Source organism: Papaver somniferum, chromosome 1 (assembly GCF_003573695.1).
Source record: "Papaver somniferum cultivar HN1 chromosome 1, ASM357369v1, whole genome shotgun sequence".
Taxonomy (NCBI): domain Eukaryota; kingdom Viridiplantae; phylum Streptophyta; class Magnoliopsida; order Ranunculales; family Papaveraceae; genus Papaver; species Papaver somniferum.
Genome location: NC_039358.1, coordinates 72119230 through 72145199, shown reverse-complemented (window position 1 = coordinate 72145199; position 25970 = coordinate 72119230). Strand labels below are relative to the sequence as shown.

At 35.9% G+C, this 25970-nt stretch overlaps 2 protein-coding genes across 2 annotated transcripts; one reads left to right on the top strand and one right to left on the bottom strand.

Moving 5' to 3' along the window:
- Nucleotides 1-14942: 14942 nt before the first annotated feature.
- LOC113290554 (metal-nicotianamine transporter YSL2-like) lies at nt 14943-21837 on the top strand. Its single transcript, XM_026540147.1, has 8 exons — nt 14943-15379; nt 15462-15634; nt 15719-15816; nt 15928-16062; nt 16152-16341; nt 16448-16575; nt 17359-17372; nt 20912-21837. The coding sequence occupies exons 1-8, from the start codon at nt 15013-15015 to the stop codon at nt 21835-21837; spliced, it is 2031 nt and encodes a 676-aa protein (XP_026395932.1). The 5' UTR covers nt 14943-15012.
- Nucleotides 21838-21945: 108 nt separating this feature from the next.
- LOC113290546 (ferredoxin--NADP reductase, leaf isozyme, chloroplastic-like) lies at nt 21946-24470 on the bottom strand. The gene is made up of 9 exons (XM_026540140.1): nt 24195-24470; nt 23865-24105; nt 23640-23773; nt 23345-23423; nt 23059-23150; nt 22864-22941; nt 22673-22735; nt 22345-22579; nt 21946-22269 (listed from the first exon to the last, which is right to left on the bottom strand). Exons 1-9 carry the CDS (start codon nt 24312-24314, stop codon nt 22202-22204), a joined length of 1110 nt encoding a protein of 369 aa, XP_026395925.1. The 5' UTR covers nt 24315-24470; the 3' UTR covers nt 21946-22201.
- Between the last annotated feature and the right edge of the window lie 1500 nt (nt 24471-25970).

The following is a 25970-nucleotide window of genomic DNA, read 5'->3' as shown; positions in this document are numbered from 1 at the left end:
GGTTTGTGGAGCCATCCAACGCATGCATAGAAATCTCGATATTTGTTTCCCTGGTTATTCCTATACAATAACTTCATCTTTATCCTCATCTTTGTCATAATGGTCGTATCTATCAATTAAGTACAATGTTTTGAGTTTTACAACGATGACCGTGATGAAAATCAAGATATAGAGAGAGAGCGGAGAGGAAGATCACGCGGAAACACTAGAGAGATTACATTGTGCTTAATCTGATTCTCACACTTTTCATTAACATAAAACTTTGCCTTTATAGGCTACAGAACACTAGCGTGATTATCACTAAACCACTAACAATTACATGCTTAACAGGATCCTAACTATTAGGACTTATAACCCATGACTAAATCATGTAAACAACCCTTAAAACTAGGAATCACTACTGCATTAGATACACGAGTAACTTCTGTGAACAAACCACTAATACATATCTACGAAAATTCCAAGACTTTGTAGTTTTAGTTTAATCAAAACTCCAACAGACCGCGGTGTCACTTTTCATCACAATTATAACATAGTTGTTGATTTCTTATTTCTTCATCCTCGGTCTGAGTTAACAACTTGAGTTTTTGTCGTGGGTTTTGAAGATGAAACATGTGGTTTAGAATTAAAAGGTCTACCAGTATTGACAATGTTGGGTTTCCTTGTTGCTATTATATATGGTCGTCTTCATAATGTAACTTCTCATCTAATAACCTTCCAATTTACATTACATCATGTAAATAAATAGGAGCGTGGGATTGGATTTCTAGTCTCACCTCGTCCTTTAATCCAATTAGAAAACAACTCACCGCAAAATATTCCGGGCGAATATCATCTACCAACTTTGGTAATCTTATAAAATATTCACAATATTCAATGTATGAACCTGAGTGCCTAATTTTGGCCAGTTTGGCCCCGCATCCTCATACGAAGTAATACCAAAATGATTAATAATGTCTTTCGGAAATTCTTCCCAAGTATCTACAAGTTTTGTTCTCTTTAACCACCTGTCTCGTTGTAAAGTTTCACCATCCAAATGTTTCCACCTTGATTTTCTAATTTGCAAATATTATACAACATTAAATTGCCAATAACCCTCTAGATCCATCAAACTTGGAAAAATGTAACCACTCTCCTCATCTCTTTGATTGGTTGTTTCTCTCATTATTCCCGATTGTTTGCCTTTCCACAAGCTGGACGATCCTTTTAATTAACAAAGCTTGATTTGATGTCATCTCAGCCACCTTCTTTGTTAACTCAACCAATTATTAATCCATAATTTCTAGGGTTTTTTTTTCCAGCCATCATAAACATGAAAAGTCGGCTCTGATACCAATTGATAAGAACCTACGACCTGCAGAGTAGACTTAAAGATACACAAAAAATTCAGAACAAAGTTATAATTTTCATTGATAAGAAAATTAACAACAATAGACCCTCTTATGTATGCCATTGAATTAAGAAAAAAATCCTAAAAGGAAACTACTCCTATAAGAGTCTAAAACAAAATTTTAAAACTTAACAATTTCCAAATGCAAACTAATTCCTAAAACAAGAGAAACCTACTGATTCTTACCCTAACCCTAGTTTTAACCCAAGTAATTTTTAGGGATTTCTTATCTGAATCAGCCTCTTAAACAAGACATTTCGATGCATCTTCACTAATTGCCTTTCAATTAACAAAGGGAAAGTGAAATGAAAGAAAAAAGAATGGGTCTTCGATGATATTTCTTGTTCATGTTTAGTTCTCTTTGTTTCGGAAATTTTTTCGATTTCTACATATATTTCTCCCTCGCTTTTCCCACTTTCTTTCGGCCATCTTCTACCCAAAAGCCTGGAAATATGTTTCTTAGGTATTGTTATGTTTGGCCTAATCCATAGGACCATAGTACTTTCTCAAATAAGACTTCAAATCCAGCTCATACTGTGTCATTACCCTGTCTTTGTCTGGGTCGTCGGCATCATCTTTATTCAACTCAACTAATGTTAGTTTGATTCATATGAAAAAACCATTAGTAGCGTATTTTTATTATACAAACAAGTTTTCTATTTATATGAAAAAACCATTAGTAGTGTGATTCTGTCCTGGCACATTGTCATTTGTATCGAAGTTGGTGGGAATTTGTTGGCATGTCAATTCATTATTGTCCAACATTCCTAACAGGGGTATCATTTTAATGGGAAGTCCCTGTGTATATTCTCACATGCATCTTATCTTTTTTAGTTCTACATAGTTTCGGGAAAAAAAAATGCTTGAACAATAAACAATTATAATTTCAACATTGCTAATAGGGTCACATATTTGCTAGGGTCTTCTTAATCATCCCTTGCTAGGGGTCTAAACCAGTAAACCAGCTCACCGTCTTACATGGGTTTTTGTACACCCTCGAGCAAGACAGTACCCCCATTAGCAGCCATGCATAATTTTATGTTAAGTTTCCTAATCATATAATTCATCCCACATTGCTGGAGTCCGAATATAGGAAACAAAAGATGCCTGAATTCGTATTTGTTTAAGTATCCCTAGTCTATTCTTTGGACGTAAGGTTTTAGTTGGCACCATTAATGATTCCAAGAACTAAGATATACAGAAGGATTTTGTATTTGTTTAAGGATCCTAGTCTATTCTTTGGACGTAAGGTTTCAATTATCTAATGGAAAACGATTATGCATTACGTTTGATGAAGAGCCAGTTTACGTATTGGCAGACATGGACAATATTAACTTTTTTTTCTTCCTTTCAACGAATATACAGTGGAGCAACCATGTTGTTCTCATTTATAATTTGATGTGTATAAGGAAATGATGATATCGTGTATACGTACCTCAGTTATTGCAATTTAAAATATCACAAGTAGTGAGCACATGCGATGCACGTCGGTAACATTAATTTTTCAATCCATTTCTGAAATGTGGTACCTCATTTTACTTTTCAATTTAGCCTAATATTATGTAAAAATGGAAATAAAAAATAAAATAAAGTATCACTCTTAATGAAACGAAGGTAATATCTTTGAATCGAAAATAAAATCTATATATTCTTCTAAGTAATTTTATAACATATCAAGTGAAGTAATTAAGTATTATATAGGTAACATATAAAAATACATAAACTCTTTCAATTTGTATTTAAATTATAGTTATTTTCCCGGAGAACTATAAATATATTGAAAAATAAAAAAATTGATATGGTTGTTTATATTCTTTGCGTTCATGATTGAAAGAGCTTTCCAAATATATAAAATTCACAAAAATCCGACGTACAATTTGGAAGATACGAAGTTTTAACATATTTATTTTTATTTTTATAAAAATGGCATTTCTGTAAATAAAAGATTTCATATATTATTACTTTTAAGTCCCTATTCCGTTAAGCATTTCAGTCCTTATTCATATTTCTCAACAAAACAGTCCCTATTTTGTTTAACATGTAGCCCCTAATCCGTTTGGTGAACCAAAAAAAGAGTAAGGATTTCAATTAAGCTTGCTTGCCTTAAAAGGGGGTAGATAATTTGATGGAGGACTTTGTGTTTAAAAGGGGATTGAAGAACATAGAAGATTACCAACTCGTTTTGTCTAGAAGTATGGATCAGGAGCTGAGAGACAGGAATAACGGAACCGAAATAGAAGAATTCGAAGAGTCCGACTGCAAACCACAATTAGAAGAGTTTTCGAGGAAAATTCCACACTGGAGGAGCCAACTAACAGTGAGAGGATTAGTTGCAAGTATCATTATCGGGACAATTTACACTGTGATAGCACTGAAGCTCAGTCTCACAATAGGAATTACTCCTAATCTTAATGTTTCTGCTGCTTTTGTATCATATGTTTTCATCAAGGGGTGGACTAAGCTACTTGATAAAGTTTGTTTTAATTCTACTCCATTTACAAAGCAAGAAAATACATTAATTCAAACTTGTGTTGTTTCTTGTTATGGTCTTGTTAGTTCAGGTAAAGTGCTCTACTGCGCTCGTTTCCGAAAAAATGGATAAGCAGAATTGACAAATAAGACTCTCAAATGCATACTTAGTTGTGATTTGTATGGTAATAAACGCCTATGGTACGAGGATCTACCAGCGATGTTGTGAGCTTATATGATTGCTAAGAGAATCTTTACTAGCATGTTGCTATAAAACCTGGTCTAGGTTACTGTGTCGACCTAATTTATTATATTACTTATTAAAGTAGTGGTTGCTTCAGCTATATTTTAGGATGGTAGTGGTTTAACTATAAATGATAATCGAAGGTTCGTACTAGACTGCATGAAAGAGATACAAATGTTTGCTCCACACGCAAAAATATCGTGAGCGTCTATTTAGGTCATATAACCTATTTTTTCATGCTGACTAGTACATATTAAAATACATATAATATCTGAATTTATTAAGTTATAAATATTTTTTAAATATAAAATTGATGTTGATTATGCCATTTCTGGAATTCAGTTGATATTAAAATAATTAATGATGTAATTGGTGTAACGTAAAATCAGACATGTTTATTTTATTCTTTGGCAAACATCACAACAAGTAATGTAATCTCTCACCTCTTTATGCATTTTATACCGATATAACAACTTAGACGACCGTTTTGTTGTCTTCAAATACTCGGCATGACCAACAATTATAGAATCATGAAACTCATCTCGCGCCAGTGCTTTCCATCTTGAAGCATGACTAGTTGATGTTGTTTATAATAAACTAAACTATTCTGTACATTAAAGATATTAATAATTGCCGAAAGAAGATTCACTTTAAAAAATGAAATATGTGATCCACATATCTGTTTTTAGTTCATCCCATAAGTTCTTCCATCCAAGCACACCTAACATAGGTTACAGAAAAAATTCCATCATGTTTAAACTTTCGATAAAATGCATTAGCAACCTTGTTAGGCGATCTATTATTATATTCAATCATGTGGTCATGGTCTAACAATTTGGATAACCATTTTTTGTGGGTCGGTGTTCCGTCTCTAGCATCCAAAAAATACTCCAAATATTTTTGGTCTGCCCGTATAAGAAATTTTCTGCAAATAAGAAAGGTTGTAATTTAGTAACCGCATGAACCACTGGTAACAAGTCTTTCTTTTAAGTTGACAAACCACGAGGTCCAAGTGGATTACTTGTGAAAGCAATTGGATACCTTCTTGCATTAAAATAACACATATTCCTACTTCAAGCATCACTTTCAATAACAAAGGTCATTATTAAATCAAGCAATGCTAGCACATGTGTGGATGTCATTACACTTTTTAATTTATCAGATGCATGTATTGCTTCATCTTTCCACAAAACCATGTATATTGACTAGTTTTATAAATGGAGTTGCAATATTAGCATAACATTGTAATAATTTCCTATAATATCCTGTCAAACCTAGTAATCCTCATGATTCCTTGAGACTTATTGGTACCGTCCAATTGAACATATTCTGTATTTTTCTATCATACCAAACTAACATTTACTTAAATTGTCTTTCTAATATCAAGAATACTTCATCAAGGTGCAATAAATGTGCACTCCAGCTAGGACTATAAATCAGAGTACCATCAAAGAAAACCAAGACAAGTTTACTTATTAAATTTCTAAACATGTTATTCATGAGATGTTGAAATATTGGTGGAGCATTAGTTAATCCAAACGGCATGACCATGAATTCATCCATCATGGGTTCAAAATGTTGTTTTGTAGATATTGTCTTCATGTATTCTGATTTGATGATATTCATATCTTAAATCTAACTTCGAAAAGAATAAAACACCATGTAGTCCGTCAAATAACTCATCAATGACCGGGATTGAAAGCTTATCCTTGAAAATAACTTGGTTTAAAGCTCTATAATCGAAAAGCATTCCCCAAGTGTCATCTTTAACTAACTAAACAGTAGAAGAGAAAGGACTTATACTTGGCCCAACTAAGCTTGAGTTTACCAACTCTTTAACAATCTTTTCAATCTTACATTTCCAGTTATGTGTGTACTTGTAAGGTCGTAGATTAATTGGAGCATAGCGTTATGCGATGATCAACTCAAGTGATAGCATTGTGGGTGTTGAGAACACCTTACCAAACTATTCGATCAATATTTGTATCTTCCCAAGTATTTCTAGATTAAGTTATGCTTCTGAACATTGACTAATTTGACAAAAGACCTCAGGTGATCCCTTATTTAAGAGTTGTTGTATGCTATGACTGTTGTCTAACCATACTTTATTTTCTTGCATTCTTCTAGTCAAATATATGTTCGCTATCCATCTTAAAATCCATGGTTAAGTATTTTAAAACCCAAGTTATTAGACCTAATATTTCCAACCTTTGAAGTCCCATCGCATCCCCCAAGTTGCAATACATCAAAAATTCCTTTGAACCCATACTTATGCAATTTATAATCCAGAAGTATATTCTTTTACAAGCAATTTTAGCTCCATTAGCTACCATCACCTCAAAAGTTTCATCATCAATGACCTCAATTCCCATTCTTTTAGGTATCACAACCTCAATAAAATTATGAGTACCTCCAAAATCGATAAGTATTGTAACTGGTGCCTTCAAATATCTCCTTGTACTCGCATGGTTTGTGGAGCCAGTGATCCATCCAACACATGCATAGAAATCTCGATCATTTTTTTCCAGGTTCTTCCTCTATAATAACTTCATATTTATCATCATCTTCATCTTCGTCATAATCGTCGTATCTATCGATTAAGAATAATGTTTTAGTTTTACAACGATGAACACGGTGCCACTTTTCAATCATAATTATAACATAGTTGTTGATTTCTTCTTTCTTCAGCCTCGGCCTGAGTTAACCTTTTAACAAGTGGAGTTTTTGTCGTGGGTTTTGAAGATGAAACACATGGTTTAAAATTAAAAGGTCTACCAGTATTAACTATATTGGGTGTCCTTGTTGCTATTATGTATGGTCGTCTTCACAATGTAACTCCTCATCTAATAACCTTCCAATTTTTATTACATCATGTAAATCAATAGGAGTGTGGGATTGAATTTCTAGTCTCACCTCGTCCTTTAATCTACTTAGAAAACAACTCACCACAAATTCTTCCAGGCGAATTATCTACCAACTTTGATAATCGTATAAAATATTCACAATATTCAATGTATGAACCTCAGTGCTTAATCTTTGCCAGTTTGGCCCCGCATCCTCATACGAAGTAATACCAAAACGATTAATGATGTCTTTCTGAAATTATGCTCAAGTATCTACAAGTTTAGTTCTCTTTAACCACCTATCTCGTTGTAAAGTTTCACCATCCAAATTATATGTTGCCACCTTGATTTTCTAATTTGCAGATATTATACAAAATTAAATAGCCAATATACTAGATCCATCAAACTTGGAAAAATGTAACCGCTCTCCTCATCTCTTTGATTGGTTGTTTCTCTCATTATTCCCGGTTGTTTTACTTTCCACAAGCTGTCCGATCCTCTTAATTAACAAAACTTGATTTGATGTCATCGCAACCACCTTGTTTGTTAGCTCAGCCAATTGCTAGGTTTTGTTTTCGAGCTATAGTCACAAACATGAAAAGCCAGCTCTGATACCAATTAATAAGAACCTACGATTAGCAGAGTAGACATAAAAATACACAAAAAATTCATAAAAAAGTTATAATTCTCATTGATAAGAAAATTAATAACACTAGACCCCCTTATGTATGCCATTGAACTCATTGAATTAAGGAAAAAATCCTAAAAGGAAACTACTCCTATAAGAGTCTAAAACAAATTCTTAAAACTTAACAATTTCCAAACGCAAACTAATTCCTAAAACAAGAGAAACCTACTGATTCTTACCCTAACCCTAGTTTCTAAGAATTCCAAGTAATTTTTAGGGATTTCTTATCTGAATCATCCTCTTAACCAAGACATTCCGACGCGTCTTCACTAATTGCCTTTCAATTAACAAAGGGAAATGGAAATGAAAGAAAATAGGGAAAATAAGGACGGGTCTTCTTCGATGATACTTTTTTTTCATGTTTAGTTCTCTTCGTTTCAGAAATTGTTTCGATTTCTATATATGTTTCTCCCTCACTTTTCCCACTTTCTTTTGGCCATCTTCTACTCGGAAGCCCGGAAATATGTTTCTTAGGTATTGTTATGTTTGGCCTTACCTTTAAGTTTTGGTCGAATACCCAGTTTCCTCCAACATATAGTTAAAAGACAATGACGACCCGTACTGGTTAGCTTTATTTTTATCCAAAACTTTGCCACATTTAAAATTTGTGGCATAGCCTTGATTATCCATAGTCAGGGGCGGAACTACCTATAGACTTGGGCTGGCTTAAGCAAGCCCAAAGTCCAGAAAAACTCAAATTTTTACAATGTTTGTAAGTTTGGCTAAAAAAATTCATGCCTAAAAAATAGGCTTAAGCCATACCCACCGATCCAATTAGTTTTCAAACCACCCCCACCTTTATTTTCTACAGAAAATGGGCGATTTGGCCAAAAGTACTTTTCCAGGTTCAGATGGACGGGTAAACCTTTTCCCTAGGTCAAATGCGCAATACTCTTTTTTATTTGAAACAAACTAAACTACCCTTCCTATCACACTACTTAACATCATTTCTTCTCGTCTTTTTCGTCGCCTCCACAGAAACTAGATATAAAAAAGCTATTACCATCTCTCGTTCTCCATCTGCGTCTACACCTCATCTTCTCCATTACCAAACAACAAGTACCATCGTATTCTTTCTACAACGTCTCCAATATCAAACCAGTAACATCATATTCCTCTACCATCTCTATCTCCTCCACAATCACTAACACCAACACCACCATCAACTTTATCCAACAACACCATCATAGGTACCAGCAGCACCACCATCAAAATGGGTTTTCTGTGTGCGTAATTTAATTAAATTTCTCAAATTATGGTTTTATGTTAATTCGATTTCAGAAGATAAGAAATGAAGACTATGCTTAAATTGGTAAATATCTTAACCGTAATTGTGTTTTGATTGCAATTGATTTCAAATTTGTTCATCTTAATTAGATGAAACTGGTTTTATCCTGTGCTAGATTGAGTTGAACAGACATGGCGAAACTGGTTTCATCCTATACTAAATTGGGTTGAATTTGGTTTCACCCATTTTAAACTAGGATGAAACCGGTTCCATCCTATACTAAATTCGGTTGCATTTGGTTTCACCCATTTTAAACTAGGATGCAACTGGTTTCATCCTATACTAAAATGGGTTGAATTTGCTTTCACCCATTTTAAACTAGGATGAAAATGATTTCATCTATAGGTAGGATGAATCTTTGATTTTTGAATTAGGTATCACTCATTGTAAACAAGGATGAAATTGTTTGGAATTGATTAAATTCGGATTCACTCATTTTAAACTAGATGAAATTGGTTTTGTCATGTTTAGATTAGGTTGAATTTGAATTTTCAGTCATTTTAAACTAGGATGAAACTGATTGCATCCTGTTTTAGATTGTGTGAATTGGGTTTCATTCATTGTAAACTAGGATGAAGCCGGTTTCATCCTGTCTAAACTGGTTTATATTTCATATTTATGTTTGAGGTTACCGATGGCTGTTGGAGGAGAAGATGTTCATGGGTTTATTGGGTTTGGTTTGAATTGGTGTTTGGTTGAGAAAATTTGAGCCAGGGGGGTGGGGATTGAGCTGAAATTATGGAATATCCACGTACCCTATTTTATGGAATAGGGACATATTGGTCTGCAATGGTGGATTTGAGCTGAAAATTCACGTACATGTTGAAGGAGATTACTCTGTTTTTTGCTGATATTGCAGATTACTCTGTTTTTTTCCAATTGTTGTATGGAATATCCACGTACCCTATTTTATGTTACTCTGTTTTTTGTTCATGTAATTTTTAGTGTTTTTTGTTCCCTGTTTTATGTTACTCTGTTTTTTAATGTTACTTTATATTTTCTTTTGCTGAGATTGCAGATTACTCTGTTTTTTCCAACCTTTACTAACCAGTAAACATCTGAAGAAGATAGGGACATATTGGTCTGTTCCAGTTAATTAATAAAAAATATTCTGGGTGAAATATCCACAATGGATAATTGAACAATATTTTTTTGATTCCTGTCCATATAAACAATATCAAAACTTACCAGTATATTTCACCTAGAAATTATGGATTTTGGTCTATTTAACCAAATTTTGTGTATTTTCTAGCTCCGCCACTGTCCATAGTGCTTGCTCAAATAAGACGATTAATCTAGCTCATACTGTGTCATAACCCTGTCTTTGTCTGGGTCGTCAGCATCATCTTTATTCAACTCAACTAATGTTAGCTTGACTGTAACAATGCATCCATACCGTATTTTTATTATACAAACAAGTTTTCAATTTATATGAAAAAACCATTAGTAGCGTGATTCTGTCCTGGCACATTGTCATTCGTATCGAAGTTGGTGGGAATTTATTGGCATGTCAATTCGTTTATGATATGCTTGTATGCGTAGGTAAATAGAACATGTCAATTCATTACTGTCCAACATAGGGGTGCACATGGGTTGGATTGGGTCGGTTTTGGCTTCACCCGCCACCCAACCCACTGATGGTGGGTAACAGAAGTTGTCACCCACAACTAACCCAACATTACAATGGGTCGGTTTTCACCCGACCCACATTACCACGGGCTGGATCGGGTGGGTGGTGGATTACCCACAGTAAAATACAATGAACATTACATTACATTTACATGCTAACAATTTTCTGTCAAACATACCTGTATACAAATAACTAAGACTCTTACAGATTGAGTAACTCTCTGTGAACTTTTTATGCTCTTTTAATCTATTTAAATTTCAAAAAAAAAGACTCTTACAAATTGGATGTAATAACTTTTATCAAAAAGCTGACCCCAAGTCAAGTGTAGACAATTAAGATCATAAGAAGTTACTTAAAAGTGTTTACTTAAAAGTGTAGAAAATTAACATCATAAGCTGACTCTTACAGCCAAAAAAAAGCATTTATAAGCATTTATAAGCATTATATATCATTAATTCAACGGCTATGGTTCATTTAGGATAGGTAATCTAAGGGTTAGAATTAACTTAGAAATATTTAGGTGGGTGGGTGGGTTGGGTCGGGTAAGGGAAGCTGTCACCCACAATCGACCCACCATACGATGGGTTTTGATGTTGTGATCCATAGTCGACCCGCTCCTAGGTGAGTTGGGTCGGGTGCGGATAATTTCAGGCGGGTATGAGTTGGGTTAGTGGGTTGAGTCGGTTTTGTGCAGCCCTAGTCCAACATTCCTAAGTGGGGTGTCAGTTTAATGGTAAGGTCCAACATTCATTATTGCCAATTCCCTGTATATATTTTCACATGCATGATGCATCTTATCTTTTTTAGTTCTACACAGTTTCGGAAAAAAAAATGCTTGAACAATAAACAATCATAATTTCAACATTGCTAATAGGGTGTCATATTTGCTAGGGTTTTCTTAATCAGCCCTTGCTAGGGGTCTAAACCATCCCACCGTCTTACATGGGTTTTTGTACACCCTACCCTCGAGCGAAACAGTACCCCCATTAGCAGCCATGCATAATTTTCTGTTAAGTTTCCTAACCGTTTACATTGCTGGAGTCCGAATATAGGAAACAAAAGATGTCTGAATTTGTATTTGTTTAAGGATCCTATTAGGAAATAATATGGGAAAGTCCATATTTAGGAGATATACATATTTAAGTTGTGAGAGTTATATTAGAATGAATTATCTTGAGAACCAAGTATTGTGCCTTGAGAGCCAAGTCTTGTGATTGTATAAATAGCTAGAGAATTAATGAGAAAGATACCCAAAAATTATTATCAATGTAGTCTTTTACGCTTCCGTGTTTATGCTCTCCTCTCTCTTGCTCGATCCTTAACATGGTATCAGAGCAAGGTGAGAGGAAGAGAGAGGAGAAGGAGAAAGAGATATAGAAGTTCTATTGTTTTTCGTTTTAGGGTTATCAAAAAAGAAAAAAAAATCGTTGTTTGGTTGCTGTTTGCTTGAAGAAGAAAAGAAGAGGGTTTGAAGGTTTGTTAAGCCGTGTTGCTGGTTTTTCAGAGGAAGGCAGATGCTGTCATGAAGGAAGGTGATGGATACCGTAATTAGAATATGAATTCCAGTTTGGTTAGGGTTCGAAGAAAATACAAAGAAGAAGATGCAGGCAGAGATGATGGTATACTATTGTGGTAGTTACTGCCATGTTTCGTAGCCAGTATTGAAGAAAACAGACGACATAAGATTGGTATGAGCTTAAGGAGATGAATCTCAGTCTCAAGATGATGAGTGAGGAACTGAAAATAGCTTGACGCCATTGAATTCCTTTGATGGAAGGTGGTGATTGCTGTTGATATAAGAAGAAAACTGAGATGAGTTAGCTGTGTCGTTTGAGGTGATGAACGAAGGATTACGTTGCTGATGTAGTCATGGTTTAATGGCTGTTGAACTAAAATCAAATCTGTTAGTTCGAAATCAATACAGAAGAAGGAAAGGTTAGTAAAAAAATCGTGACTTGTTGCGATGGATTTAACTTGTGTTCTCCGAAGCTTGAGACAAGGGTTTGAGAAGATATCATGCTGTGGTGGACAAGAGAAAAATCAGGGAAGAGAATGATGAGGTGGTTATGACTGTTAATATCAAATCGATGGTTGAGGTTAAGGTGTGTTTGGTTGTTTGTACAAGATAACAAGGAAGCTCGATTACTGAAAAAGTTAAAACACAGGAGAACGTAGTCCCAAAGTTAACATGTTTCTACAATTGACAAGTGGTAACTACTTGGGTTCGTGTAATGCTTACAAAGGGGTTTTGAGAGAATTGCGAAAGCAACAAGAATGAAGAGATGGCTAGAAGGTGATGATGGTTACGGGCACTGTTTACTGATGGATGACCGAATAATGGAATGCTGCTGACATGGACGATGATGATGATTGGTGACTGTTGAAAGAACGATGATGAAGAAGCAGAGATTCCGGAGCCAGTGATGGATGTGGTGGTTAACTGTGAAGATCGTTGACAGAGTTTTGCCGGGAAGAAATTGACAGAGATCACGACTGTTGGTGATGGGTTGATCGTGAGATGGAGGTTGCAGATAAAACAAGTTAAAGAGATTAGCTTTCAAGGGTGCTATGAAATTTGGATTGAACGATGGATTGCTGGCGTTAATGGTGAAGGAAGTTGAAGAATAGTTACAGAAGCATAACAGAAGAAAGTGTCACGGTTGTGACAGTGGGCGTGAACAAAAGGTTTATAACAGAGAAGTGTGACAGTTTCTGTCAGAGGTATTGCAGAAAGCTGTTAAACATGTTGGAAGAAGTGAAGTGTGGTTGAAGAGTTTGTGAGAGAAACTTGGAAAACTTACAAAGTGTGACAGACTTTGTGTTAGTTATTGCTTGTGGCATAAGCGTAACAAGAGAAATATTGTGAGAGAATCTTAAAAAAAAAAAAAGAAGTGTGAAGGTTTCGCAACAAAAGCGTGACTGGAACAAGAGAAGAAGAAACAACATTCATATTGTGAAGAAAAAAAAAAGAAAAAAAGAACAATCACCAAGAGGTGATGAGAAAAGAACAACAATAATAGGTTAAAATCCTATGAGTTGTCGAGAGAGTACACAAAGTATTCTATCGAAGAAACCAAGAGTACAAGAAGTATTCTACCAAAGAAACGAAGGGGACCGAAACGTCCTTAAACTACGAAGGGGACCGAGATGTCCTAAAACTATGAAGATGGGACCGAGATGTCCTAAAACTACGAAGGGGACCGAGATGTCCTAAAACTATGATGGAACCTGTATGTTCTAAAACTACCAATGGGACCGTAATGTCCAAAAACTACGAAAATGGACCGTAATGTCCTTAAACTACGAAGGGGACCGCAATGTCCTTAAACTACGAAGAGAGGACCGAAATGTCCCTAAACTACGAAGAGGACCGTAATGTCCCTAAACTTCCGAAGGGGACCGTAATGTCCTTAAACTACGAAGAGGACCGAAATGTCCCTAAACTTCCGAAGGGGACCGTAATGTCCTTAAACTACGAAGGGGACCGAAACGTCTTTAAACTACGAAGGGGACCGAAACGTCCTTAAACTACGAAGAGGACCGTAATGTCCTTAAACTAAGAAGATGGGACCGAAATGTCCTTAAACTACGAAGGGGACCGAAACGTCCTTAAACTACGATCTGAAGATTTTTTTTCACAAAAGTGTTGAAAAAAAAACAAGAAAACTGAAGTTAATTTCTTTTGTCCAAGATGGGCATTCGTGATCTACATGCTCCATCTTGAGGGAGGGTATTAGGAAATAATATGGAAAAGTCCATATTTAGGAGATATACATATTTAAGTTGTGAGAGTTATATTAGGAATGAATTATCTTGAGAACCAAGTCTTGTGCCTTGAGAGCCAAGTCTTGTGATTGTATAAATAGTTAGAGAATTAATGAGAAAGATACACCAAAATTATTATCAATGTAGTGTTTTACGTTTCCGCGTTTATGCTCTCCTCTCTCTTGCTCGATCCTTAACAGATCCCTAGTCTATTCTTTGGACGTAAGGTTTTAGTTGGCACCATTAATGATGCCAAGATTTAAGATATACAAAAGGATTTTCTGTTTGTCCTAGTCTATTCCTTGGACGTAAGGTTCCATTTATCTAATGTCAAAAGATTAATTTTCCATCTCTTTGGTGAAGAACCAGGGTACGTATTGGTAGACATGGACAATATTAACTGTTTTTTTCTTTTTTTTCAACGGATATACAGTAGAGCAACCATGCTGTTCTCATTTATAATTTGATGTGCATAAGAAGATGCGGACATCGTGGTTAGTTATTCCAATTTAAAATATCATAATTTGATGGAGGAAAGGGTATTGAAGAACATAGAAGATTATGAACTCGTTTTGTCATGTGTACTCTGATAAAACATATAGTACTACGTATTCCCTTTCAAGTTCAAAAAAAATTGAGTGAAAAACAAACCAAAACGGTCGAGCAAGAGTAGTGTTTGATTTGAAGCTAGAAGTATGGATCAAGAGCTGAGAGACAAGAATAACGGAACAGAAATAGAAGAATTCGAAGAGTCCGACTGCAAACCACAAGATGACGAGTTTTCGAGGAAAATTCCACATTGGAGGAGCCAACTAACAGTGAGAGGATTAGTTGCAAGTATCATTATCGGGACAATTTACACTGTGATAGCACTCAAGCTCAGTCTCGCAGTAGGAATTACTCCTAATCTTAATGTTTCTGCTGCTCTTGTATCATATGTTTTCATCAAGGGGTGGACTAAGCTACTTGATAAAGTTAGTTTTAATTCTACTCCGTTTACAAAGCAAGAAAATACATTAATTCAAACTTGTGTTGTTTCTTGTTATGGTCTTGTTAGTTCAGGTAAAGTGCTCTACTGCGCTCGTTCTTTCTCTAGCTCTCCTCTATATGTATTCCATTTCGATATATTTTGGTGAAACTGCAGGAGGATTTGGATCTTTTGTATTGGGGTTGAGTAAGAAAATATACGAGCTAGCAGGGGTTGATACCCCAGGAAACAGCCGAGGGAGTTATAAGGATCCAGGAATTGGATGGATGACCGGTTTTGTTTTTACTACAAGCTTTATTGGCCTTTTATCTTTGGTTCCTCTTCGAAAGGTAAAAAATTATATTTTGCTAGTAGTATATTACTTGAATTCCGAATCATTATTGATAAAAAGTGTATGACATGTCTTTGTGAAGATCATGATAATCGACTACAAGCTACCTTATCCAACTGGCATTGCAACGGCGGTTCTCATAAATGGATTCCACACGCCTAAAGCAGATAAGACGTCTAAGTACGATCTACTCATACTAACTGATCCCTTTGTGTCTCTTCAGTTCAATGGTTACCTGTCTCGAGTTTGATTTCGGATCATAATTTTTTATCTATAACATCTTCTATTCAGGAAGCAAATTCGAGGATTTGCAAAGTTCTTTTTATTTAGTTTTATCCGGGGTTTCTTCCAATGGTTCTACACTGGTGGAGCCGCATGCGGATTCGTGCAATTTCCAACTTTTGGGTTACAAGCATGGAAGAATTCGTACGTGTTACTTCTTATTACCTGCCTATATTCATGTTTTCTCTTGGTGTTAAACTTTTTGTGAATTTTGGGTTTCTTCTGTTTTGCAGTTTTTTCTTTGATTTCAGCATGACTTATGTTGGAGCAGGGATGATTTGCTCACATATAGTTAACCTGTCTACTCTTTTTGGAGCCATTCTTTCATGGGGAGTGATGTGGCCACTGATACGCGGCCTAAAAGGAGAATGGTATCCAGCAACTATATCAGAAAGCAGCATGAAGAGCTTAAGTGGTTATAAGGTCTCAACACTAAAATTTCCATTTCTTTACGTCATAATTATTTTGCATAAATTGGCAACTGTTTTCTTGACACTCAAAAACTTTCTAACTCCGTTCACTTTTGCAGTCTTTTATCGCCGTTGCGCTCATTCTTGGAGACTGGCTTTATAATTTTCTCAAAGTTGTATACATTACCAGCAAGAGTATTAAACGCACAGTTTGTTGGTTAAACTTCAACATACAAGTCACTAACAAGCTGGTTAGGACAAGATTAGGAAATTGATGTAATCCTAAGGGAATTAGAAGTCATCTAGTTCTAAGAAAAGGAAAGACATGTAATAAGGTAATAGGATTAGGAAAAGGAATTCATAGTTCTATATATATGATCACCAAAGTTGTGGTTGATCATATGAGCAAGATTAGAGCTTGTGTTTAGTTTTGAGAGATTTTCTAAACATCAATAAAGAGAGTTGTCTTTATATAAGCTAAGTTTCATCTTGCAGTTGCCATTAATTGGTATCGGAGCTTGTTTCTGAGCCATGGAAAACGAAACCACCATTGTGGGTGCAAAACAGTTGACGCCTCCATCAATACAAGTTCCAATCCTCAAGGCCACAAACTACACAGTATGGGCCATGAGAATGAAGGTACTGATGAAAATCTACAAAGTTTGGGAAATAATTGATCCTGGTACATTGGACCCAGACAAAAACAATGTTTCCATTGGATTACTCTTTCAAGCAATACCAGAATGTCTTGTTCTACAAGTTGGTAAACAGGAAACTTCAAAGAAAATTTGGGATGCAATAAAGGCACGTAATCTCGGAGCTGATCGAGTTAAAGAAGCCCGTCTGCAAACCTTAATGTCTGAATTTGAAAGAGTGAAGATGAAAGACACTGATACTATTGATAGCTTTGCAGGAAAGCTATCAGAGATAGCCTCAAAAGCTGCGTCACTTGGACAATCCATTGATGAAGATAAACTGGTAAAGAAGTTTCTCAATAGTTTACCAAGATCCAAGTATATTCATATCATAGCTTCTCTCGAACATGTCTTAGATTTAAAGAAGACTAGCTATGAAGATATAATTGGAAGATTGAAAGCATATGAAGAAAGAATCCTTGATGAAGAAAACAATGGAGAAACTCAAGGAAAAATCTTGTACACAAACTCTTACCAACAAAACTCTGCGACAAGAGGAAGAGGTCGTGGAAGAGGTGGTAGAGTAAACAGAGGCCGAGGAAGGGGAGGAAGGTTTAACTCACAAGATAGAACAACAAGTCAGAATGATCAAAACCAAGGGAAAGAAAAGAAGGATAGATCAAACATTATTTGTTACAGATGTGATAAACCAGGACACTTCTCCTCTGTATTCCTTGAAAGAATACAAAAGATGGAAGAAGCAAACAAGAATGAAACAAGGGAAGCAGATACAACTCTTTTCATGCACGAAGTTGTATTCTTAAACGAAGGAAAACTAATACCAAAGAACTACGAATCAAAGGATGGAGAAGAAGGAATCTGGTATTTAGATAATGGAGCCAGCAATCACATGACTGGTAAGAGACACTACTTTTCTGAACTCAATGAGAAAATCAAAGGACAGGTGAAGTTTGGGGATGGATCTTCTGTAGAAATTGAAGGGAAAGGATCAATTCTATTTCAGAGCAAGACTAGAGAACAGAAGCTTGTCACAAACATCTACTTCATCCCAAACTTACAAAGCAACATTCTAAGTTTAGGACAAGCTACAGAAGTTGGATGTGATGTTAGAATGCAACAAGATTATCTAACAGTTCATGACCCAAGTGGAAGACTTTTAGTTAGAGTCTCACGCTCACAGAATAGACTCTACAAGATAAGTCTCATGATTGGAAGGCCATTATGTCTGAATATGAGACTGGAAGATCAGACATGGAAGTGGCACGCAAGGTTAGGACACATAAGATTTAGTTCTTTAAAGGCTATGCAGGTACCTAATTATCTATGGGGAGAAGATGTACGACACTCCACATACCTAATAAACAGGATACCTACGAAATATTTGAAAGACATGACTCCATATGAAAGTTTGTGAAAGAGAAAACCAAACATAGATCATTTAAGAGTGTTTGGTTGCAAAGCATACGCAAAAGTTGATTCTGCAACTCTTAAGAAACTGGATGATCGATCTCAGACTCTTGTGAATCTAGGAATTGAGCCTGGATCCAAAGCTTACAGATTATTCAATCCAACAACGAAAGAGTGATAGTGAGTCGAGATGTGGTATTCGATGAAAAAGCAAACTGGAACTGGAAAGAAACTAATGATGGACCAAGTAGGGATCCAGGAATGTTTCACATGAGATGGGGTCAAGTAATTGATGAAGGCGAAGGACCCATAATCATCAATACCAATGGAAACAATGATGTTAATCAAGAAGAAGAAGAGAATAATGAAAACACTGAGAATAACGAAGAAGTAGAAGAAGAAGAAGAAGAGATCGATGAAATAACTCAACCCATTCCACTGCGAAAATCAACAAGACATATACAAAAGCCTACAGTATCTGGAGGATTATGTTCTTCAAGCTGCAGAAGAATGTGAGATAATGCTACTTTCTGTTAATGATGAACCAAGGAATTTTCAGGAAGCAAAGGTCTCGACTAAACGGACACAAGCATGTAGAGAAGAAATTATTTCAATCAACAGAAACAAGACTTGGTTTCTAGTTGATAAGCCAGGTGAGGTAAAAGTGATTGGTCTTAAGTGGATCTTCAAAATAAAACGGAATGCTGATGGTACTGTCAACAGATATAAGGAAAGACTTGTAGCTAAGGGATACGTTCAAGAATCAGGCATAGACTTTGATGAAGTTTTCGCACCAGTTGCTAGACTAGAGACAATTCGTCTCTTAATAGCAGAAGCAGCATCAAACTCATGGGAAATTCACCACTTAGACGTTAAGACAACATTCTTACATGGTGAATTGCGAGAAGATGTGTATGTTGAACAACCAGAAGGTTTTGAAGTAAAAGGACAAGAGCATAAGGTTTATAAGTTATCAAAAGCCCTATATGGTCTAAGACAAGCTCCTCGATCCTGGAATACAAAGTTAGATCAAATCTTAAGAGAAATCAGATTTGTTAAGTGCTCTAAAGAAACATCAGTATACAGAAGAGAAGAAAAGGGAACGCTTCTTGTGATTGCAGTCTATGTAGATGATCTATTTTTGACTGGCAACTCCCTTAAGGTGATCAATGAGTTCAAGAGAGAAATGTCATCAAAGTTTGAGATGTCAGACCTCGGAAAACTCACTTATTACTTTGGCATAGAAGTACATCAAGGAGTAGATGGGATTCAGATTAAACAAGAAGCTTATGCAAGGAGAATTCTTAAAGAAGCAGGACTTGAAACTTGTAATCCAACTAAGATACCAATGGAGTTTGGACTTAAAGTTTCAAAGGCACAAGAAGAAGCAGAGATTGATTCAACGAGTTATAGAAGAAATGTTGGATGCCTTAGATACTTGTTACACACAAGACCAGACTTGGCTTTCTCTGTGGGAGTAGCAAGCCGTTATATGCAGAGTCCACGCAAGTCTCATGGTGATGTAATAAAGCAGATATTAAGATATCTAAGAGGAACAATCAGCTATGGATTGAAGTATGGCCGAGGAGGATCAAAATGAATTGTTGGGGTATAGTGACAACAATCATAATATTGACCAAGATGATGGAAAAAGTACAACTGGTCATATATTTTATCTAGGAGAAGCACCTATTACATGGTGTTCACAGAAACAAGACACTGTAGCCCTCTCATCCTGTGAAGCTGAGTTTATGGCTGCAATAGAAGCAGCTAAACAATCAATATGGATTCAAGAACTGTTGGGTGAAATCAAAGGAAGAGAACCTGAAAAAGTTCTCATTAAGATTGATAATAAGTCTGCAATTGCACTCACTAAAAATCCAGTGTTTCATGGGAAGACGAAACACATTCCCAAAAGGTATCATTTCATACGAGAATGTATCGACAAGGAGATCATCAACGTTGAACACATACCAGGAACTGAGCAGAAAACAGATATATTGACAAAGGCATTAGCTCGGATCAAGTTTGAAGAAATGAGACAACTGATTGGAGTACAAGATATGTCACGGGTAAGGTTGAAGCTTAACGGGGAGAATGTTGGTTAAACTTCAACATAGAAGTCACTAACAAGCTGGTTAGGACAAGATTAGGAAATTGATGTAATCCTAAGGGAATTAGAAGTCATCTAGTTCTAAGAAAAGGAAAGACATGTAATAAGGTAATAGGACTAGGAAAAGGAATTCATAGTTCTATATATATATGATCACCAAAGTTGTGGTTGATCATATGAGCAAGATTAGAGCTTGTGTTTAGTTTTGAGAGATTTTCTAAACATCAATAAAGAGAGTTGTCTTTATATAAGCTAAGTTTCATCTTGCAGTTGGCATTACAGTTAAAGTCAACATCGAAGGTAAAAAGGAAAATGTATCTAGTGTGTTCTTTTGATGGAGTAGGTTTTAAGATTTTTGATGTGGTTTGACAAATTTGCTCAAGGAAATTCGTATTTTTACTCTCCAGTTAATGATCCGTCGGCTAAATCTCTTGAAGATCTTCAGCGAGATGAGATCTTCATGAGGGACAGTATTCCCATATGGGTTGCATGTGTTGGATACATTCTTCTCTCCGTTGTTTCCGTCATTGCGATCCCACTCATGTTCCCCCAACTGAAATGGTATTACGTAATAGTATGCTACGTCCTTGCTCCGTTTCTAGGATTTTGTAACGCATATGGTGCAGGCTTAACTGACATAAACATGGCATACAACTATGCAAAAGTAGCTTTGTTTGTGCTAGCAGCAATATCGGGGAGAGAAAATGGAGTAGTTGCAGGGCTTGTAGGTGCTGGCCTCATAAATGCAATTGTTTCTATCTCTTCTGATCTTATGCAAGATTTGAAAACCGGTCACCTGACATATACCTCCACTCGCTCCATGGTTATAAGCCAGGCTGCCGGAACAGTAATAGGTTGTATTGTAACTCCTCTATGCTTCTTTCTTTACTGGAAAGCCTTTGATATAGGAAACCCTGCTGGAGAATATAAAGCTCCATTTGCTTTAGTTTTCCGAAATATGGGAATTCTCGGAGTGCAAGGTTTCTCTGCATTGCCTAGCCATTGTTTGCAGCTGTGTTACGGGTTCTTTGCGTTTGCATTTCTGGCTAACTTGGTGAGAGACCTTTCTCCATCGAAGATCGGGAAGTGGGTTCCTATACCTATGGCTATGACGGTTCCATTTCTTGTCGGTGCAAGTTTTGCAATTGATATGTGCATTGGGAGCTTGATTGTGTATGTATATGAAAAACTTGAGAAAAAGAAAGCCGCTCTAATGATCCATGTTATTGCTTCTGGTTTAATGTGTGGAGAAGGATTATGGATGCTCCCTTCAGCAATCCTTGGTCTGGCTAAGGTGAAGCCTCCCATTTGTATGAAATTTGTCTCCTCTTAACCTGAAATTGTGCAATATAAGTGCAACAATATTCAATTTGTATCAAAGCATTTTATTTCCAGCTGAGTGGTGAGATCTGTATCAAGCAAATTTTCATGAATGCAGCTATTACTTGCTAAGTTCGAAAAAACTGAATTTGATATACACCAACAAAGAGGAGTTGGAGAGTGCTTTCTTACACCAGGAGCCATCAATGACACTAATTCACAACAATTACAACTCTACTTATACTTGCTACTAGAGTTTGGTTTCATGGTGCACAGGAGGGGCACCTTATGAGAAACTTACAATCATCTTACACATTCTTGACTAGACAAGATGAGACCAATTATACAATAAGAAGCAAAATATATATCGTTGTTAACTAATAAACTTCAACATTCCATTGTTCTGCCTTCTTCAATGTTCTTTTGTATTCAAGCCAATCAATACCTGTGCAAAGAATATCAACAGTAAGCAACCGTAAGTATGGAAAGCAGTTAGGGGTCGGGTATGTATGTTTCTTACCGTCTTTAGCCGCTAGAGAAACCATAATGTCATCAATTCCTTTCTCCATTCCTTTCAACCCGCACATGTAAACGAAAGTGTTGTCTTTCTTGAGTAATTCCCATAGCTCCTCTGCGTATTGAGCCATTCGAGTTTGTATGTACATCTTCTCTCCCTTGTCATTTGTTTGTTCTCTGCTCACTGCGAAGTCGAGCCTGAAGTTTTCAGGTGCTTTCTCCTTCATCAACTCAAATTCCTGCCGTTCATAGAAAAAAATTGTTAGAGCAAAATTGCGCTTGCGGTTGCAGTTTCAAAATGGAGAAAATTGCAACTGAAATCAAAACCTCACCTCCTTGTACAGCAATGAGCTACTCGTGGGAACACCCAAAAAGAGCCATGCCAACCCGTTAAACTGTTTAACATGACAAGAAATGCCGCAACATAGACAAAAGTTAAAATATACCGTATTTCGTATTTTGGGTCTCCCAATGGAACTAAGAATTATGCATTAAACCCTGAAATTTGCGCACGCATATATACCTTATAGTTTTCGTGTTTCTCAAAGAACATTTTCCACAAGAAGGAACGGAAAGGAGCAATTCCAGTCCCAGTTCCAAGCTGCAATAACGAAGGCACCACTAGCTTAATAAACCCGCATGCCAAATGAACTCTATATTGACATAAGAAGCACTAAAACAAAATCACGAATCCTGATTTGCAAAGAAGAAAAACTACCATTATGATTGTGGCATTTGGATCTTTGGGCATAAGCATTTCTTTTCCAATTGGCCCTGTGATCGTCACTTCAGATCCAGGTTTCAAGTCACCTAAAATTTTAAGGAAAATAAAAATCAGACTAGGATTGTTTTCAAATAAGTGAGTAAAACCGTCTAAATTATAGCCACTATATAACATTAGCGGTCCATAGTTGCAATGCATGTAATTAAGAATGCTCGCCTCGTCCTGGAGAAAATGAAGAATAATGTTGCAAGAACTTTTTAGATATCTGTAGATCACTTACATAGGAAATTTGAACAAACTCCCTTAACTTCTTCACCTTGATCGTTGGTGTAAACTAGTCGCTTCACACACAGTGAAACCTGTAAAGATCAGCCAACATTATAAGCTTTTAGGCCAAAAATTAAGCAAAAGAAACAAGATATTGGCATTAAGCTTCACGTGCATCCTAGACTATCCTTGACGATCTATATAAAGCCAGATGCGATTCTTTCCAAGGATTTATGCATAGTTTCGGAAACACAAATGCAGACGGGAAAGTTGAAAACTATTGATGCAGTATATGAAGTAAATCTTACAGTTTTGGAGTCTCCAAAATCACCAATAGCACTGCTAGCAATTGAGTACAACCTGAGTTTATGTGGCTTCCCATTCTTGTCAACTCCCTCAGGAATAATCCCAATGGATTGTCCTTCTCTGTAAGGAACTTCACCTAAAAATCATCCAGAACCAAAACAGGAATTGAATAACAATCTCAATAACTAACAAAATCAAAATATTATTAGAAATGGATTAAGGAATACCCTCAGTGGTGAAAACCATATGCCATGTTTCTCCAGGGGCATCATCACCAGTAATCTTAGTGTTAAGAAGGCATCTACCAATATAAGGATTCTTTGGTTTGAATTTGTTAACAACAATTCCTTCATCATCCTTCTTGGAGATCTTTTCTACCTTTACAGGAGCAGCTTCAGTAGTAGTAACTTGAGATGTTATGGTAACAGCATTGTTAGAAACAGAGATACCACCAGTGTAAGCAGAGTTCTGCAGAATGAATTCAAACAAGTCTATATCACCAAGAATATCCAAAATGTTTAAGAAAAGAAAAACAAAGATTTGATATTTGTAACTACCTTGGGGAAGCTGATCCTATCTGAAAAGATAGATGATGTTCTTGATGAAAGTGCAGATGTTGATGATGATGATGACTTAGATGAAGGAAGAGAAACTGCAGCAGTGAGTGAAGTTGCCATTGTTTTTGATATTGTAAGAAGAGAAAATCAAGAATGAAGGTTTTCTTCTGTGGGTTTTATGGTTTGATATTCAAGTAGAAAAAAAAAAGATAGGGAATCATGGGAATTGGGTGGAGGAAATTGTAAGTTAGAATGAAGTGGTCGTTATTGTTGTAGGATTTCAGTTTATCTTGTGCTTTGGATATTTCTCGTATTTCTAGTCAGTGTAAATTTTTAAAAAATTGCATATTACAAAAATAAAAGATCCAATCAAGACAATTCCATAGGGTGGGTAAAAGCATTATCAAACCAATTTGAGCCCAGAAGGTCACGAGCCTAAGTGACATTTTTCTCAAACCTGTTTTGAGGCATACTAAATAATGTCAAAATAGGGTCACTAAATAAAAAATAACATCACCCGTTATCAACCCTTTTTGATAATGACATAACTACCCTTATATAATTAGTATTAATGATTATGATTAGATTTGATTAATTAGGAATTTTAATGATTGATTAAAAATTAAATTATTAGCGGTAAATTAGTAGAGAAATCAGATTTATGTGAGAATTGGATTTTTGAGAGGAAGAAGAAATGAAAAAAAAACTTGGATTTTAATGTTTAGAAGTGACCAAAATGTGTGATTCAAATCAGAGGTAGACTTCTATGCGAGGTTTAGTGTCCTTTTTATAAGTTGAATCTGTCAAAAAATTGAATTTTTAAAACCCAGATTTACTGACCAGATGAACGGTTCGACTGATAACTTGTCAGCCGAACTTCACTCTGTAACTGACGAATTTAGGTTCAGCTGATTCGAACAAAATCTAGCAAAGTCGCATCATGCAAACATAGTGTTTCTCTAAATCATATACTAGGTTAGACTCAAAATTGATATACCAAGATCAGCCGAACTGATCTTCTGAAAATTTAAAACGAAGAACAAGGCTAGGTTCAGCTGATTCGAACAAAATCTAGCAAAGTCGCATTAGCCGAACATAGTTTTTTTCTAAATCATATACTAGGTTCGGCTCAAAATTGATTCCAAGATCAGCCGAACTGAACTTCTGAAAACCCTAATTTCATCTTTGAAAGCATATTCTATCGATCAAACAAAATAAAATCAATCAAAAACAAGATGAGTTTGTTACAAACATTCTAAAATACATCTGAGAGCAATTGAGATTTGGATTTCGCACTCCAACATCGCTCACTTCGATTCGTGTTTCCTTTGCTTGATTAATTGCTTGATTGAATTGGAGTCCAAGATGTTTAAGTTTAAAGATTATTTAGATTTTTGATTTTAGGTTTTTGAGGATAAGGGCACTCTAATAATTTGAATTGCTTAAGGATATATGAGTAATTGCACTACCTTTAGACACCCCTTATAAACCCACCCTAGATGGGATAATGAATGAGTATGCCTCAAAAAAAATCAGTATGCCTCAAAACAGGTCTCAAAAACAAAAAGTATATATCACAAAATTAGTCCAACCTAGCTAGGACTATAAGTGGGTTGTACAACTTCAGTTCTTATCAGGTACGGTTGGGTTGCCTTTAGCTTGTTCGGCTTATAAATGAATAGTAGGATGAAATTCCTACACCAAAATTATTTTTCTCTCACGGAATATTTTTGGAACCAGACTAGATCCAGATTCTAAATGTCACAGATCACTGGA

What these genes read in the sequence shown, in the direction of transcription:
- LOC113290554 (XM_026540147.1), top strand. Translation starts at nt 15,013, where the DNA reads ATGGATCAAGAGCTGAGAGACAAGAATAACGGAACAGAAATAGAAGAA. An exon ending in AAAGCAGATAAGACGTCTAA is followed by an intron (nt 15,817 to 15,927) that starts GTACGATCTACT and finishes TCTTCTATTCAG; the next exon opens with GAAGCAAATTCGAGGATTTG. An exon ending in AGAGCTTAAGTGGTTATAAG is followed by an intron (nt 16,342 to 16,447) that starts GTCTCAACACTA and finishes TCACTTTTGCAG; the next exon opens with TCTTTTATCGCCGTTGCGCT.
- LOC113290546 (XM_026540140.1), bottom strand. Translation starts at nt 24,314, where the DNA reads ATGGCAACTTCACTCACTGCTGCAGTTTCTCTTCCTTCATCTAAGTCA. An exon ending in ATTTTGGAGACTCCAAAACT is followed by an intron (nt 23,424 to 23,639) that starts GTAAGATTTACT and finishes TGATCTTTACAG; the next exon opens with GTTTCACTGTGTGTGAAGCG. An exon ending in AGAAACACGAAAACTATAAG is followed by an intron (nt 22,736 to 22,863) that starts GTATATATGCGT and finishes CATGTTAAACAG; the next exon opens with TTTAACGGGTTGGCATGGCT.